Here is a 14,927-nt window from a genome sequence, read left to right as displayed (position 1 = left end):
CTCCAAAGAGTCGAGTGTTCTATTAAAGCGTCTATTTCTGAACTTTGTATTTTTCTTTTTGAAAAGGATTCACACAAAATCGAAGGACCTACAGCTTTTTCAAAAGTCCTGCTAATTCCGGACGCAGGCTGGATCATTTACCGAACGACTGCACTAAGTTTGCAACAACATTCTCGCGAAACGCTCGTCGCGCAGCGGAGATTTAGAAGATATGTCGTTTTCGCGATATTTTTTAGGATCGTTGAAATCGATTTCGAAAAAAATGCAACTTGCTAGTGGGGACGTGTGCACGCGAACTTACGGACGAACGACAACTGAACGACGCCGATTTCGAACTTGAGGCCGCGATATTTGTTGAAATTTGGCAACCGTCAAAATTGATATTTTTAGCTGTGCTCGGCTGCCGGTCAACGACGGTTCCATCTATTGTTTATTGCCGTCTATTAAGTGTCTTGCGCGCGCCTGTTCGAGCAACAATGTTATCGTTACCAGCTACAGTGTTCCTATAACTGTCAGTCTACCTTTCTCATCGATCATGTTTGACACGTTAAAACACCCCTTTTATTTTATTTGTAATCACAACCTTCCATTAATTATTATACCTTACAATATCTTTCTATTTTTCTGTTCTTCATTGCACACTAATTCGACTTGAGTAAACAAGTAAATATCAATGTTTATATTTTTCTATTTTTCTGTTCTTCATTGTACACTAATTCGACTTGAGTAAACAAGTAAATATCAATGTTTATATTTTTCTATTTTTCTGTTCTTCATTGTACACTAATTCGACTTGAGTAAACAAATAAATATCAATGTTTATATTTTTCTATTTTTCTGTTCTTCATTGTACACTAATTCGACTTGAGTAACAAGTAAATATCAATGTTTATATTTTTCTATTTTTCTGTTCTTCATTGTACACAAATTCGACTTGAGTAAACAAGTAAATATCAATGTTTATATTTTTCTATTTTTCTGTTCTTCATTGTACACTAATTCGACTTGAGTAAACAAATAAATATCAATGTTTATATTTTTCTATTTTTCTGTTCTTCATTGTACACTAATTCGACTTGAGTAAACAAATAAATATCAATGTTTATATTTTTCTATTTTTCTGTTCTTCATTGTACACTAATTCCACTTGAGTAAACAAGTAAATATCAATGTTTATATTTTTCTATTTTTCTGTTCTTCATTGTACACTAATTCGACTTGAGTAAACAAGTAAATATCAATGTTTATATTTTTCTATTTTTCTGTTCTTCATTGTACACTAATTCGACTTGAGTAAACAAGTAAATATCAATGTTTATATTTTTCTATTTTTCTGTTCTTCATTGTACACTAATTCGACTTAAATAAACAAGTAAATATCAATGTTTCTATTTTTCTGTTCTTCATTGTACACTAATTCGACTTAAATAAACAAGTAAATATCAATGTTTCTATTTTTCTGTTCTTCATTGTACACTAATTCGACTTAAATAAACAAGTAAATATCAATGTTTATATTTTTCTGTTCTTCATTGTACAGTAACTTTTATTCGACTTAAGTAAACCAGTAAAAATCAATATGTATATTTTTCTGTTCTTCATTGTACACTAATTCGACTTAAATAAACAAGTAAATATCAATGTTTATATTTTTCTGTTCTTCATTGTACAGTAACTTTTATTCGACTTAAGTAAACCAGTAAAAATCAATATGTATATTTTTCTGTTCTTCATTGTACACTAACTTTTATTCGACTTAAGTAAACAAGTAAAGATCAATGTTTATATTTTTCTATTTTTTCTGTTCTTCATCGTACACTAACTTTTACTCGACTTAAGTAAACCAGTAAAAATCAATGTTTATATTTTTCTGTTCTTCAATGTACACTAACTTTTATTCGACTGGAGTAAACAAGCAAAATGTTTATATTTTCCCTGTTATTTTAACGATTTAACACACTAGACCTACCACGGTCAAAATGGCCGATTTTATATTTTACAATTATTGAAACTATAAAAATTCATTTATGGAAAATGGTGGAATAAATTTCCTTGTCCAAGCATTTATTATATTGAAAATTTCGGACAATCTCAATAAAATGGTTGCCATTTTTATAAGGTAATGCTGTTAATGCTTGGTAGGTTTATCGTTAAGTTATTGGTTTGTACAAATTCTCTGATCGATCATGCGTGCCCAGCAAGATGGCGAACTAAAACAAATTTGCTTTCGGGTGCACCAATGTTTGATTCGTGTCGGCACCGAACGCTAAGCGCTAAGCGTTCTGGCCCGTAAGATTTATTCGAGCGGTAATAATTCTGTTACCGACTTTATGCAACGAATACATAATTGTTCAACAGTGATTCTGGTGTTCTATGTAGCCCAAGTGGCGATGTAGTCGGGAGACCGTGAAACGGCGACAAAACGAGTTCGCGGACTGTGGATTGAAATATAGACGACACCTGAAGCGAACCTGTGCATGGACTTGACGTCAACGGCGGCCACGATCCACTGGGCAATCAGCCCCTAACCCAATTTTAGTAATTGAGCATGACCGATTCGCGATACAATTAATAGACGGCCGGCCCGCTCTAAATAGATACCGGTTCCCCTATTTTCGGACCTAATTAACCCTGGACAACGATACCTTCGGCGAAACGAGGATCCGAACGGTTTATCCTTTGCGATACTAACTGATCCTGTACTTTGCGTTCAGTTCGAACAACCTCGCAGGATTTTTAACACGATTTTATTCGGAAGAAATTAAACCTAAACGAAGATAAGGACAAAAATTGTATAGTTTTAAAAGGTGCAGTGGTGTTTTGTACTCGACACTTTTAAATGTCTATAGGGTAAGGGACCCAATTACTGTGGGGGGACCAATTACTGTGCTTATATTAATTATACTTATTTTTAAAGCACAGTGAATATTCAAAAAGATAAATGTAACATATATATTAACTGATTTTAATGAAGAAATTTATTATCTCTTTTTTAATATTCATTATGATTTAGAGACAAGTACAATTAGTGTAGGTACAGTAATTGGTACCCCCACAGAAATTGAGTACCTCGACCTATACTATTAAAAATACTTTAAAAAATATTTGAAGATAATTTTCGTAGGGTCAACTCCTTTCAAAGTACAACAGGAATGAAACTGCGATTATCCCTTCTTAGCATGCACTCGTTTCTTTTGTTTAGGTTGTATAATTATATTCAAAACCAGTGAATTGTAAATCCTGTATTGGACATTCAAACAGACACTTTAAAAACTGTTTACAAATTATTTTCTTACAAAATTTCCCATAACAGTGTAATAGGAACAAAAATGTAATTGTTTCTTCATACAGTGCACTTGTTTCTTTTGTTTAGGTTGTATAATTATATTCTAAACCTGTGAATTGTAAGTCCAGTATAGAACATTCATACAGACACCTTAAAAACTGTTTACAAATTATTTTCTTACAAAATTTCCCATAAGAGTGTTATACAGTGCACTCGTTTTTCTTGTTTAGGGGCATAATTATACTCTAAACTATTGAATGGCCCTATAGTGTGAGAATCAGTTTAAAAAAATAAATATAATTTTCATAGTAAAATTTGCCATGTCTCTTCAAATTATTTTCTGAATGTTTTAATAGCCCTGTATTTTATCTTAACCCTTAACATTGGAATGGCGACTATAAAGCGTCACTAAAAAATTCCTGTATCATTATTCAAAATATTTTTTACATTATTAAATTTGTTTGTATTTAACACTTTAACTTCCAAATATAATTCCCAGGGATTCTTACAAAATCAAAGTAATTTAATTAATCATAGCGAAACTAGAAATTTTGAATGTATTATAGGGGATGCTTACAGGGGATGTTTCAACCCTTTTGAATTCGAAATTTCTTAATAAAATTCGGTTTATCTGGATATGTCACAATAAAAATCAATGTCTAAACCTAGTCAAAAAATCACTATCAGCCATATGTGACTGACATGGCAGTTAACGTGTTAATGGATCACTAAACATTTCAGTATTGTACGAGTAAACTCCACAATTATCATTTTTAAAAAATATATACAAGGGAAATATTCTAGGTCGGAATAAACGATTCGTTCTGGAGTCAAAATAGCATGCAAAGGGTTAATACACCCACAACCCTCTCGAAAAATATTTAAAAATAATCTCCATAGAGAAAATTCTTCCCAAAATGCGATAAAAACAAATACAACAGAACCATGACCATCCCTTGTACAAAATGCACTCGTTTCCAAAAAAACGTGGCCCAAAAAGCAATCTAAAAATAATTTCCAAGAGAACCGTCCCACAAAACTGCAGCGCGAATAAAAGCGGAATTGTCTGTTTACAAACTGCAGCGGCAGAGTGCATTTCAAGCTTTAGGACAAGACAGTGCATTCTATTTCGGAGAATATTCGAGGTTGCGGGGGCGGTTCGACGGAATCGGATAAACTTGGAAAACCGTGGGAAAATGTATTTCCCGCGGGAAAATCTCGGAAAACTGTTCGAACGGGCGGAGGCTTGTCGACGGCGCGGCGCGGCGGCCTGCACCCGGAAACGGTGCATCTGCATACCGTAGGAAAGAGAATCGCAGTGGCGTGTAGGTGTGCGTTCGGACGTGCGTGTAAAAGCCAAAGAGATGCACACGCGTGCACCCGGTCGAACGTGTGCATCACGTGACGAGACGGGGAATCTGCATGCTGGTCACGCGTGTCGGATAAACGTAACGAGTCCTTAAGCGCTCATTCATGCAGATAAAGGCATTGCTTAGAAAGCCGTCGCTGCAGTTGTCGGCGTGCACTTTTGCTGCTCGCAGGATTATCGTCGGGAATTGCGGCGCGATCACGCGGATCCATCAGGATTTCGCGGGCAATGATCGATGCCCGAGCCGCGCTCGCTTCCTATGGAATCGAGCGAGCACGCGACTCGACACTGTCATTTCGATGACTGCGGTTTCAGCTGGGAAAAGAACCATTATTGAAATGGAACATAGTTTTGCGTTCGCTACAAACTTAACAAATTTTTGTTTTCTATAATATTTTCATGAAACTTTTGCCGACGTATTCGTCGCGTTTTCCTGATTAAAATGAGTCCAAACATGACACAGTTTGGGTCACATACGCTCGATATACAACCTTTACTACAGTTTTCTTTCGATATAAGGCGATGGCTCAGGACCGGCTTTCGCCCTGTTACGAATGAAGAAGAAAAAGAGGGGAATCGAGCGAGCACGCGACTCGATACTGTCATTTCGATAACTGCGGTTTCAGCTGGGAAAAGAACCATTATTTAAATGGAACATAGTTTTGCGTTCGCTTCAAACTTAACAAATTTTTGTTTTCTATAATATTTTCATGAAACTTTTGCCGACGTATTCGTCGCGTTTTTCTGATTAAAATGATTCCAAACATGACACAATTTGGGTCACATATGCTCGATATATAACCTTCACTATAATTTTCTTTCGATATAAGGCGACAGCTCGGGACTGGCTTTCGTCATATTTCGGATGAAGAGGAGAAGAGGGGAATCGAGCGAGCACGCGACTCGACACTGTCATTTCGAAACTGCGGTTTTAGCTGGGAAAAGAACCATTATTGAAATGGAAGTTTGCGTTCGCTACAAACTTAAACAATTTTTGTTTTCTATAATATTTTCATGAAACTTTCGCCGACGTATTCGTCGCGTTTTTCTGATTAAAATGAGTCCACACATGACACAATTTGGGTCACATATGCTCGATATATAACCTTCACTATAATTTTCTTTCGATATAAGTCGACAGCTCGGGACCGGCTTTCGCCCTAGTACGAATGAAGAAGAAATAGAGAAGATAGCGATTTTCTTATTTCGACATGAAAAGCGTCGTCTTGTAGCGGAATAAAATTGCACATATTGACAATATCCATTAGATTTGCATCGAAGTCTTAATTAATGGGGACAAGGGACGATAATAATTGTAATAATGGAATTAATCCTTCTCCGAGTTCTAGGCCTGTGTCGGAGTCATTTCTGACCCGCGCCGATATTTCAATAGAGTTTTCTTTCGATATAAGGCGATGACTCGGGTCCGGTTTTCGTCGTATTTCGGATGAAAAGGCTTTCTATGGAATCGAGCGAGCACGCGACTCGACACTGTCATTTCGATGACTGCGGTTTTAGCCATTATTGAAATGGAACATAGTTTTGCGTTCACGATGACGGCAGTTAATTAGAGAATCGATTGGAAATGCTCGATTGGAGTGGCTAGGTTTAACGCTAAACCTACCATGCTCAAAATGACCGATTTTCTATTTTACAATTACGTATTGAATTTATGAAAACGTTTTCATAGGAAATTATTGAATTGACTTCTTTATTTAAGTATATATTGAAAATCGATCGAAGTTTAAGTAAATTCAATCTTTTCCCTGCGATAAGAGGATTCAATTTTATATTTTTTGTGCTTGGTAGGTTTAATGTCAATGCTTGTGCCATCGTAAGAAATTGTTGTACAAGAGATTTTTCAATTATGCCGTTATCTGTTTTCTTTTTATCGGCTTCTGAAAATTTTCAAAAAATGCTAAAATATAAAATTCGATAGAATTTTGTAAAATTTTGATTTATCTCTGTTCTTGATCTCACTGTCTTAAAATTCGTCTACAAAAATTGCAAATTGCATAAACATCCGCAGTCTAATCTTTATACTGAGAATGAGTTCATGCAATTGCGTATGAATGTTAGATTTTACAGTGTGTAGAAAGAACATTATATAGGTCACTCGTTATACTATCAAAAATGGTTGTATACTAGCGATTTTTCTGTGGTGTTTCATTTATTTTGCTTTTACACTTTGATTCAATTAGGCATTTTTTAGATGCATGGTCAAAGTGTGACTAATTGATTTGTTTTCACACTGAGAAAACTTTTATCTCTATCTCCTCCAATTTTTCTACAATAATTGAGTTTTTTAGTATTTGTCTCAAGTTTGTAGAAATAAATGGTTTAAAAGATATCAAGAATTGATATTCAATGCAACCGGTCTTGCATCCACGGATTTCTATTTCTCTCAATTTTTCCAAGAAAATGTGGACCAGTATAGTCTTCTGGTTTAATAATAGTGAATCGTAGCGTAGAATGCGAAGAATGCGGGCGAATTCTAGCATTCGGAATTGAACGTGAACAAACGTAATATTTCACAGTAAATCACAGAATCATTTAAATTATTTTCGTAGAAAATCATAGAATTTATAAATAGAAGTGGAAATGGAAGCAAATCGCTCTGTCCCTAAACAGAAGCAAACGAAACCGAGCCAATCTATAAACGGTAATAAACAAAAATTAACACTAAACCTACCGAGCCTTAAAAGTAATACATGTTGTCTTATAAAAATGACGAGATTGAATTTATTTGTATTTTGTGCGGTTCGTAATACATGCTCTCCTAAATATATTTATTTAATCATTTCCCACGGAAAGCATCTTTACAATTTCAGTAATCGTAAAATAGAAAATATGGAACGGTCATTTTGACCGGCGGTGGTAGGTTTAGCGTTAAAAATTGCAACAGAGAATTCGGAAATATCTCGCGGTCCTAAATTAAAAACAGAGAATCAAATCGCGATCGAGAGATCAACGATGTCAACGCCGTTCTTCGGGGACGCATAGAACTCGGTTAGCAAGCACCGGGAGGACTTATGCAACTGATTTATGCATTCCAGACTCGGCGGGTTCGTGGCGAATAAAAGGATCGATTTGAGAGTGACGTGGAAGAACTTTTTCGCAGCCCGTTTCGAAAGCCAAACGGCGCCGGCCGAAAGAGTCAAGGCGGTCTGCTCGCCTTGCGAACTTCTAATTTCGTGGAAGTGCATTCGGGGGAAGTGCAGTTGGTCACTGCGGTCCCGTGATGCGTGTTTCGTGTCAAGGTCGGTTCGCACGCGGCTGTCAACCAACGAAACCGTGCGCGACGTACGATCGACGTACGTAGAGTCTATTCCAGAACACTTTCCGCAAGAACGTCGGCCTTCTTATTGTTAGCGGCGGAGTTTCGCGTCCAAGAGGACTGTCGAACCTGTCCCAAACTGTTCAAAGATGGATAGGTCGGGGTGGACAGACGTCGCTTATAGTTCATGTGACAGAGCTGACAGGCGACCCGCGATTTGCTAGTCGCTCGCGCGGAACGTTTATTTCAAACGTAGTCTCTCGTTCTTTCTTTCTTGTCGTCTCCCCTCGTCTTTCTTTCTCGACCACTTGGCAACCGTTCAAAGGTCGCGCCGTTACGCGCCGCGCTCAACACCGGTGCAAACTCTTAAGCGAACCGAGACTGTAACCTTAGGCTGCGTGTACACTTGCGAGCAACCATCGAGGCCACCTCTGGAAACAGCTTCCGAAGTTGTTTTCGCATCATGGTGAACAATTGCACGTTTTAGTGAGTATTTTAAAAGGTTCCGATAGATAACGAGGATTAGGCTGCGTGTACACTTGTGCGCAACTATCGACGCCACTTCTCGAAACAGCTGTCGAAATTATCTTTGCATCAAGACAGACCATTGCAAGTTTTAGTGAGTATTTTGAAAGGTTAGGACATATAACGAGGATTAGGCTGCGTGTACACTTGCGAGAAACTATCGGGGCATCCCCTTGGAACAGCTTTCGAAATTATCTTTGCATCAAGGCAGACCATTGCAAGTTTTAGTCAGTATTTTGAAGTGCAGACGGGTAACGAGGATTAGGCTGCGTGTACACTTGCGAGCAACTGTCAAGGCCACCTCTGGAAATAGGTTTCAAAATTGTCTTTACATCAACACAGACCAATGCAAGTTTTAGTCAGTATTTTGAAAGGTTAGAAGAGATAACGAGGATTAGGCTGCGAGTACACTTGCAAGCGATTATCGAGGTCACCTCTGGAAACAGCTTTCGAAATTGTCTTTGCATCAAGACAGACCATTGCAAGTTTTAGTCAGCATTTTGAAAGGTTAGGACAGAAAACGAGGATTAGGTTGCGAGTACACTTGCGAGCAACCATCGAGGTCACCTTTGGAAACAGGTTTCGAAATGGTCTTTGTATCAAGGCAGGCCACTGCAAGTCTTAGTCGGTATTTTGAAAGATTAGAACAGATAACGAGGATTAGGCTGCGAGTACACTTGCGAGCGATTATCGAGGTCACCTCTGGAAATAGGTTTCAAAATTGTCTTTGCATCAACACAGACCAATGCAAGTTTTAGTCAGTATTTTGAAAGATTAGGACAGATAACGAGGATTAGGCTGCGAGTACACTTGCGAGCAACCATCGAGGTCACCTTTGGAAACAGGTTTCGAAATGGTCTTTGTATCAAGGCAGGTTACTGCAAGTTTTAGTCGGTATTTTGAAATATTAGGACAGATAACGAGGATTAAGCTGCGTGTACACTTAGGAGCAACTATCGAGGCATCCCCGTGGAGCAGCTTTCAAAATTGTTTTTGCATCAAGGCAGACCATTGTAATCTGAAGTGAGTATTTTTAACTGAGGACAGATAATGAGGATTAGACTGCGTGTACACTTGCGAGACCACCTCTGGTAACAGCTTTCAATATTGGGTTTGCATCAAGGCAGATCATTACCTTGACAGTTTCACTGAGTTTGACGAGGAGTTTAGCAAATATTGAAGGTTAAACTGCGTGTACACCTGAGAACAATTATTGAAGCAGCCTTAGGAACCAGTTTCCAAAATTATCTTTGCATCAAGGCAGAAAAATAAACGTTTTAGTGAGCATAACGCGGATTTTAGCAGATGTTGAGGATTAGGCTGTGTGTCCACTTGAGAACAATTATCGAGGTCCCCCCTTGAAGCACCTTTCAAAATTGTGTTTGCTTCCAAACAGACCATTCTGAGGTTTAGTATACTTCGATAGAATAATTCGTAGAATTAAACAGGTATTGAGAGTTAGGCTGTGTGTTCACTTGAGAATTATTTTCGAGGCAACTCCAGGAAATATGTTTCACAGAGGTACTACAAAGTAGTATTATTAACACTATTACATGTAGCACATGTAATATAATATTGCATTGTACCATAATACATACAGTATAATCAATGGTTCTCTAAAAGTAAGTAAGTAGAATCGGATAGCAAAGATCAGACGCACCGCTGAAGTAAGTACAGGACCACACAAAATGAAGTACGAAACACAATTTTATACAAAACTGTAACATTCATGTGACAAATTTTAATGAATAATTCCTCAAGTAGATATGATCCACCAATGATCAGACAAACTATTCCAAATTTTCCTATATATAATATATGCTTTTCTAATCTATACTCTGTGTTGATAGTATTTAAGGTTGCAATGCATTGAATATTTCGACCAGTAGATCAATACTCAGACACTGGATGGACAAAAAAATTAAAAATGCTGTGTCCTATCTAGAATAAATTGAACATTTCAAAAAGTGGATCCAGCCGTCAATACTCAGACACTGGGTGGACCAAAAAAAAAATTACAAATGCTGTGTCCCATCTAGAATAAATTGAACATTTCAAAAGTAGATCCAGCCGTCATTGCTCAGACACTGGATGGACCAAAAAAAAATGACAAATTCTGTGTCCTATCTAGAATAAATTGAACATTTGAAAAGTAGATCCAGCCGTCAATGCTCAGACACTGGATGGACCAAAAAAAAAATACAAATACTGTGTCCTATCTACAATAAATTGAATATTTGAAAAGTAGATCCAGCCGTCATTACTCAGACACTGGATGGACCAAAAAAAAATGACAAATTCTGTGTCCTATCTAGAATAAATTGAACATTTGAAAAGTAGATCCAGCCGTCAATGCTCAGACACTGGATGGACAAAAAAAATGACAAATGCTGTGTCCTATCTAGAATAAATTGAACATTTGAAAAGTAGATCCAGCCGTCAATGCTCAGACACTGGATGGACCAAAAAAAAAATTACAAATGCTGTGTCCTATCTAGAATAAATTGAACATTTGAAAAAGTAGATCCAGCCGTCAATGCTCAGACACAGTTTGACCAAAAAGAACCGTCCGAAGAGCATTTTCCCGTGAATTAAAGTCCGCTCGGGCAAACATTTATTCTCGTTCCGCGATTCGTTTTCGTCCACATTTCAACGAATTCAATTTGAGCATCCCGTCGACGGGAGTTCGGTCGCTTTTCACGGGAGGTGCACGTCAGGAAGAAGTATCGTTCGGCCCGTAGAGCGAAACAAATGGACACGGGGGAACGGGAGAAGCTTGTGTCGCGCATTGGCAGCCGATATTGGCAGACGGGCCGTGTCTCTCGTCTGGGATTCGTCTAGCGGCGTCCGAAGACGGTTTAATTTTAAAACCGTCGTCCGGCATTGGTTCAACGGCATCGCTGGACGGATAGCGAGGAATCAACCTCCACCATCCTCCACCCGGCACGTGATTCCGCTGGAATTTCTTTTCCGATAAGGTGAAAGGAAAGCGACGTCCATTTTTTCCCATTTTTATCAACGGCCACGGCTCGCAACTCTGGACGAACAACACGATCACGTGGCGACCGACGGTATCCACGATGAACAACCCGTGACACCATCGCGAGTGCTATTGTCGAAGACCCCGAGACCTGATTTTTTACGCAGGATTGCAGACCTCGCCGGAAGTGTCAAGGGAAACGTTTTCTTGACACGAATTCGGTTCCTCGGGGTGAAAACTCCTTTTCAGTGCACTGAGTTGCATAGAAAATCATTTTTGTTGTTTTTCAAGTCTACGTTGGTGGACAATAGTTAACCCTTTGTACTCGGAACTATTTTAACTCGAAAACTACACATTTCTGCCAACCTAGAGTATTTCTATTCCACTGTATATGAAGTTTTTGATTTAATTTTTATTATAACTAAGTTTTTAGTAGTTTATTAAATATAAACAAATTTAAAAATGTGAACAATAATTTGGGTAATGATATAGCAATTTTTGCGCCTCAGATTCGGTCCTCGAGTGCTGAGGGTTAATAAATAAATGACCTTCGTTCAGCTCCCATTCTTGATCATTGCACGAAGATAATTTTTGTTGTCATTTTTCTAATCTATATCGATGCAGAATTTTTAATAAGTAACGTTCGTTGGATTTATAGCATTACATGTTCCCTTGCAATATTTCATAGCAAGCCTTGATTTTTTAAAATGAGCTACGTGAAAAAAACAGAAATCGTATTGACTATCTTAATGGTCAATAACCGGGGCAAAACATTGATTTAGTTATCAGTGAATGATACTGTGCTGCTGTCAGACATTTTCGAAAGATTCTCAGTTGACTTCGGACCCAAAATACCAGAATGGCAATTTAAAAATAAATTGTGCCGAGTTATGACAATTTGCAGATGAATGTCGCCGAGTTGCTGTTTAAAGATCAATGAATGATACCGTGAATGATCGTTTGAAGTTCAGGAAGTAATGCTTGGCAGCCGAGCGATGTTTTCTTTTCGGAAGTCAGAGGACAGATCTTGCAGAAGTGCGACATACAGAGCTTCCATCATGCGAACGATCAATAAAATTCGCTTACAATCGTGTTAATGTAATCGAACGGATCGAAATCCTGTTGCTCCTCGTCCGCGTTCGGCGGAGGACATGGATAGAAAGTTTGCGAGGGTCTGACAACAAGAAAATCTCATGTTTAGTTCGTCCAATCCGAAGAGATACCTGAAGAGTACCTTAACAATTACCTACACTCATTTTTCTTTCGATCATTCTACAGGGTGGCTCGTAATTGGTACTACAATAGATTCGAATGAATATCGGTACATCCAACGCTTGTGGTTTTCGAGAAAATCAACCCTGAATTAACACTAGAACTACCGAGTAATAAATACACCTGATGAATATTGCTTTGTAATTATGACAAGACTATTCAAACCTAATACCATTTTTATTCTAACATGTGCTTCAATGAAAAAGTTCATTCAAAAAATTCTGATGAAAACATTTCTGTAATTTCAGTAATTGTGAGAGAAAAAATTAGGAACCAGTCGTTTTGACTAGGTTCGGTAGTTCTAGTGTTAAACACCATAACATTTGTCCTGATTCAAATTAGGTCAATTTTAGGCGTCGAGTCGTATAAAATGAACTGGGCACGAAAACGAGGTCACAAGCAGTACAATGAAGGAAATTTTATAATATATTACGATTAAATTGTATTATTATGGAAATAATATAATTATGAATATTATATTATTATATTATATTATAATATAATAATATTTATATTTATATTTTAACCAGTCAGCTGTTGCGACCTCTTTGAAAAATGTGTACCTGAACTGCGTCGCAAAAATTCGACGACGAGTATGCTCGTCAAACACCGAGTATGTGTGGCTGTTATAATGTGGAATTAAGTAATACAGAATATATTTTAATGTTTACAATACATCTTGATGATTGAAGTTTACGAACACCTACATTTTAGCAAATATTTATATCTATTTATAACAGCAAATTGTAATTTATATATTTCAAATTGTAACTACTTTTTACGCATAACGAGTATACTCGTCCAAGCACAAACCGTTGCCATTTCTCCATGACGAGTATACTCGTCGAAAACAGCTAACTGGTCAATACTATATTATTATAAAAATAATACAATTTATACTACTACAATAAAAATAGTTTTACTCAATCGGATATTTGTCAAAGCTACAATAACTATCTAAAAAAGAGTAAAAATATTGAACTACACTATATTCCCCATTTATTTCGACCATAGCTCGATGGAGCGGTTACGAGACACCCTGTAGATTCCCGAGCCCGTATTTCTGCGATTACACGCATAAGTCATACACCGCCATTATTATTTATTCCCCCACTTGACTACGATTACTCAATAGAACTCTCTCGTGATGCTAGCCGTTAGATGGACGAACAGAAAATTTTCCTCGGTCTCCCTGAAACACGGTCCAACAAAAGAAGAAGAAGAAGAGGAAGAAGAAGAAGAAGAAGGACTCCTGAGGAAGCTACCTGTGCGGCCTGTCCCGCCGATTTTCCTTCAGCTTCGCCATCAGCCTGTCGAATTCCTCCCATTCTCTGTCCACTTCCTCCTGACTACCTTCCGGATGATGGTAGAGCAGAGTCTCGTCGAGGAGCTCCATCTTCGTGCTTTGCCCCGACATTTTGGCCTCCGACGTTCTCCGAAAACGCGTCCGAAAAGAAAACCCGTCGATCAATCTTATTCAACGACCGCTGCGAACGCGACTAGCGGTCCGACTCTCAGCGCTGGTCTTCAGGTAGCTGAGAACTGCAGGACAGGTTGCGTAACGCGGCGACAGTGTTTCGCGAGCACGAGAGAGACCAAAATCATAACTTCCTGCTCAGACGCGTGGCATTTTCGGTGAATTGCTTCGAGAACCACGAATACGCTACCTTACCGACAAATTCTCAAAGTGTTCATGAAGAGGAACTGGGACCTGTTACTTCCACCTCGGAAGTCACAGTGAATCCCAGAAGTGCTACAACAATTTTTCTAAAATTGTCACACGATCAACATCATTGTTTCAACGTCAGCATTCGGGGCAAAAATCGTAGCTTCACGTCCCTAGATTTTATTCCTCTTTTTACAATTATAGCAATTCCAGAGAGTACACGAACTTCAAATTCCTGATTTTCGAGGAATTGTCATATGATCGGATTGAAGTCACAATTTCGTAAAAAAGCTCATTCTGAAGCTTGGTTCGTGTCTGTAGAAAATCTTTTTCCAGGATGCGCAGCGAAAATTGAAACGTCTCCAGAAACAGTAAAAAATTTTTCGAAATATGAAGCTTCCCCTTTACAGAGGCAACCTGGAAATAGATATTTATTACTGTTTTATGCAACAAAAAAAAATGGACCAAAAGTGCCACAGTATGGAACTATCAAAAAAAAACCGATATTCTAAAATTCCTTCGGAAGTTCGAGGAAATACTTCGCGTCTGAGC

General features: G+C 37.9%; 1 protein-coding gene across 3 annotated transcripts in view; it reads right to left on the bottom strand.

The window, feature by feature from the left end:
• The window catches only part of Clc-a (chloride channel protein 2), an 81,872-nt gene that overhangs the window by 21,600 nt on the left and 45,345 nt on the right, over positions 1-14,927 (bottom strand). Inside the window, exons 1-2 of one of the 3 annotated variants that reach the window (XM_076797876.1) lie at positions 13,975-14,160; positions 12,524-12,611 (exon numbers count right to left, since the gene is read on the bottom strand). The exons of 1 other annotated variant lie outside the window; for it this stretch is intronic. In XM_076797876.1, the coding sequence (XP_076653991.1) occupies positions 12,524-12,611; positions 13,975-14,126 (240 nt within the window). In that variant the 5' untranslated portion in view covers positions 14,127-14,160. Of the gene's footprint in view, positions 1-12,523; positions 12,612-13,974; positions 14,161-14,927 lie in introns of those variants that run through there. One more of the 3 variants, XM_076797885.1, reaches the window with a different exon arrangement.

Source organism: Halictus rubicundus, chromosome 1, assembly GCF_050948215.1.
Source record: "Halictus rubicundus isolate RS-2024b chromosome 1, iyHalRubi1_principal, whole genome shotgun sequence".
Classification (NCBI taxonomy): Eukaryota; Metazoa; Arthropoda; class Insecta; order Hymenoptera; family Halictidae; genus Halictus; species Halictus rubicundus.
The sequence above is the reverse complement of the archived record's forward strand: the minus strand, read 5'-3'. Positions and strand labels throughout refer to the sequence as shown.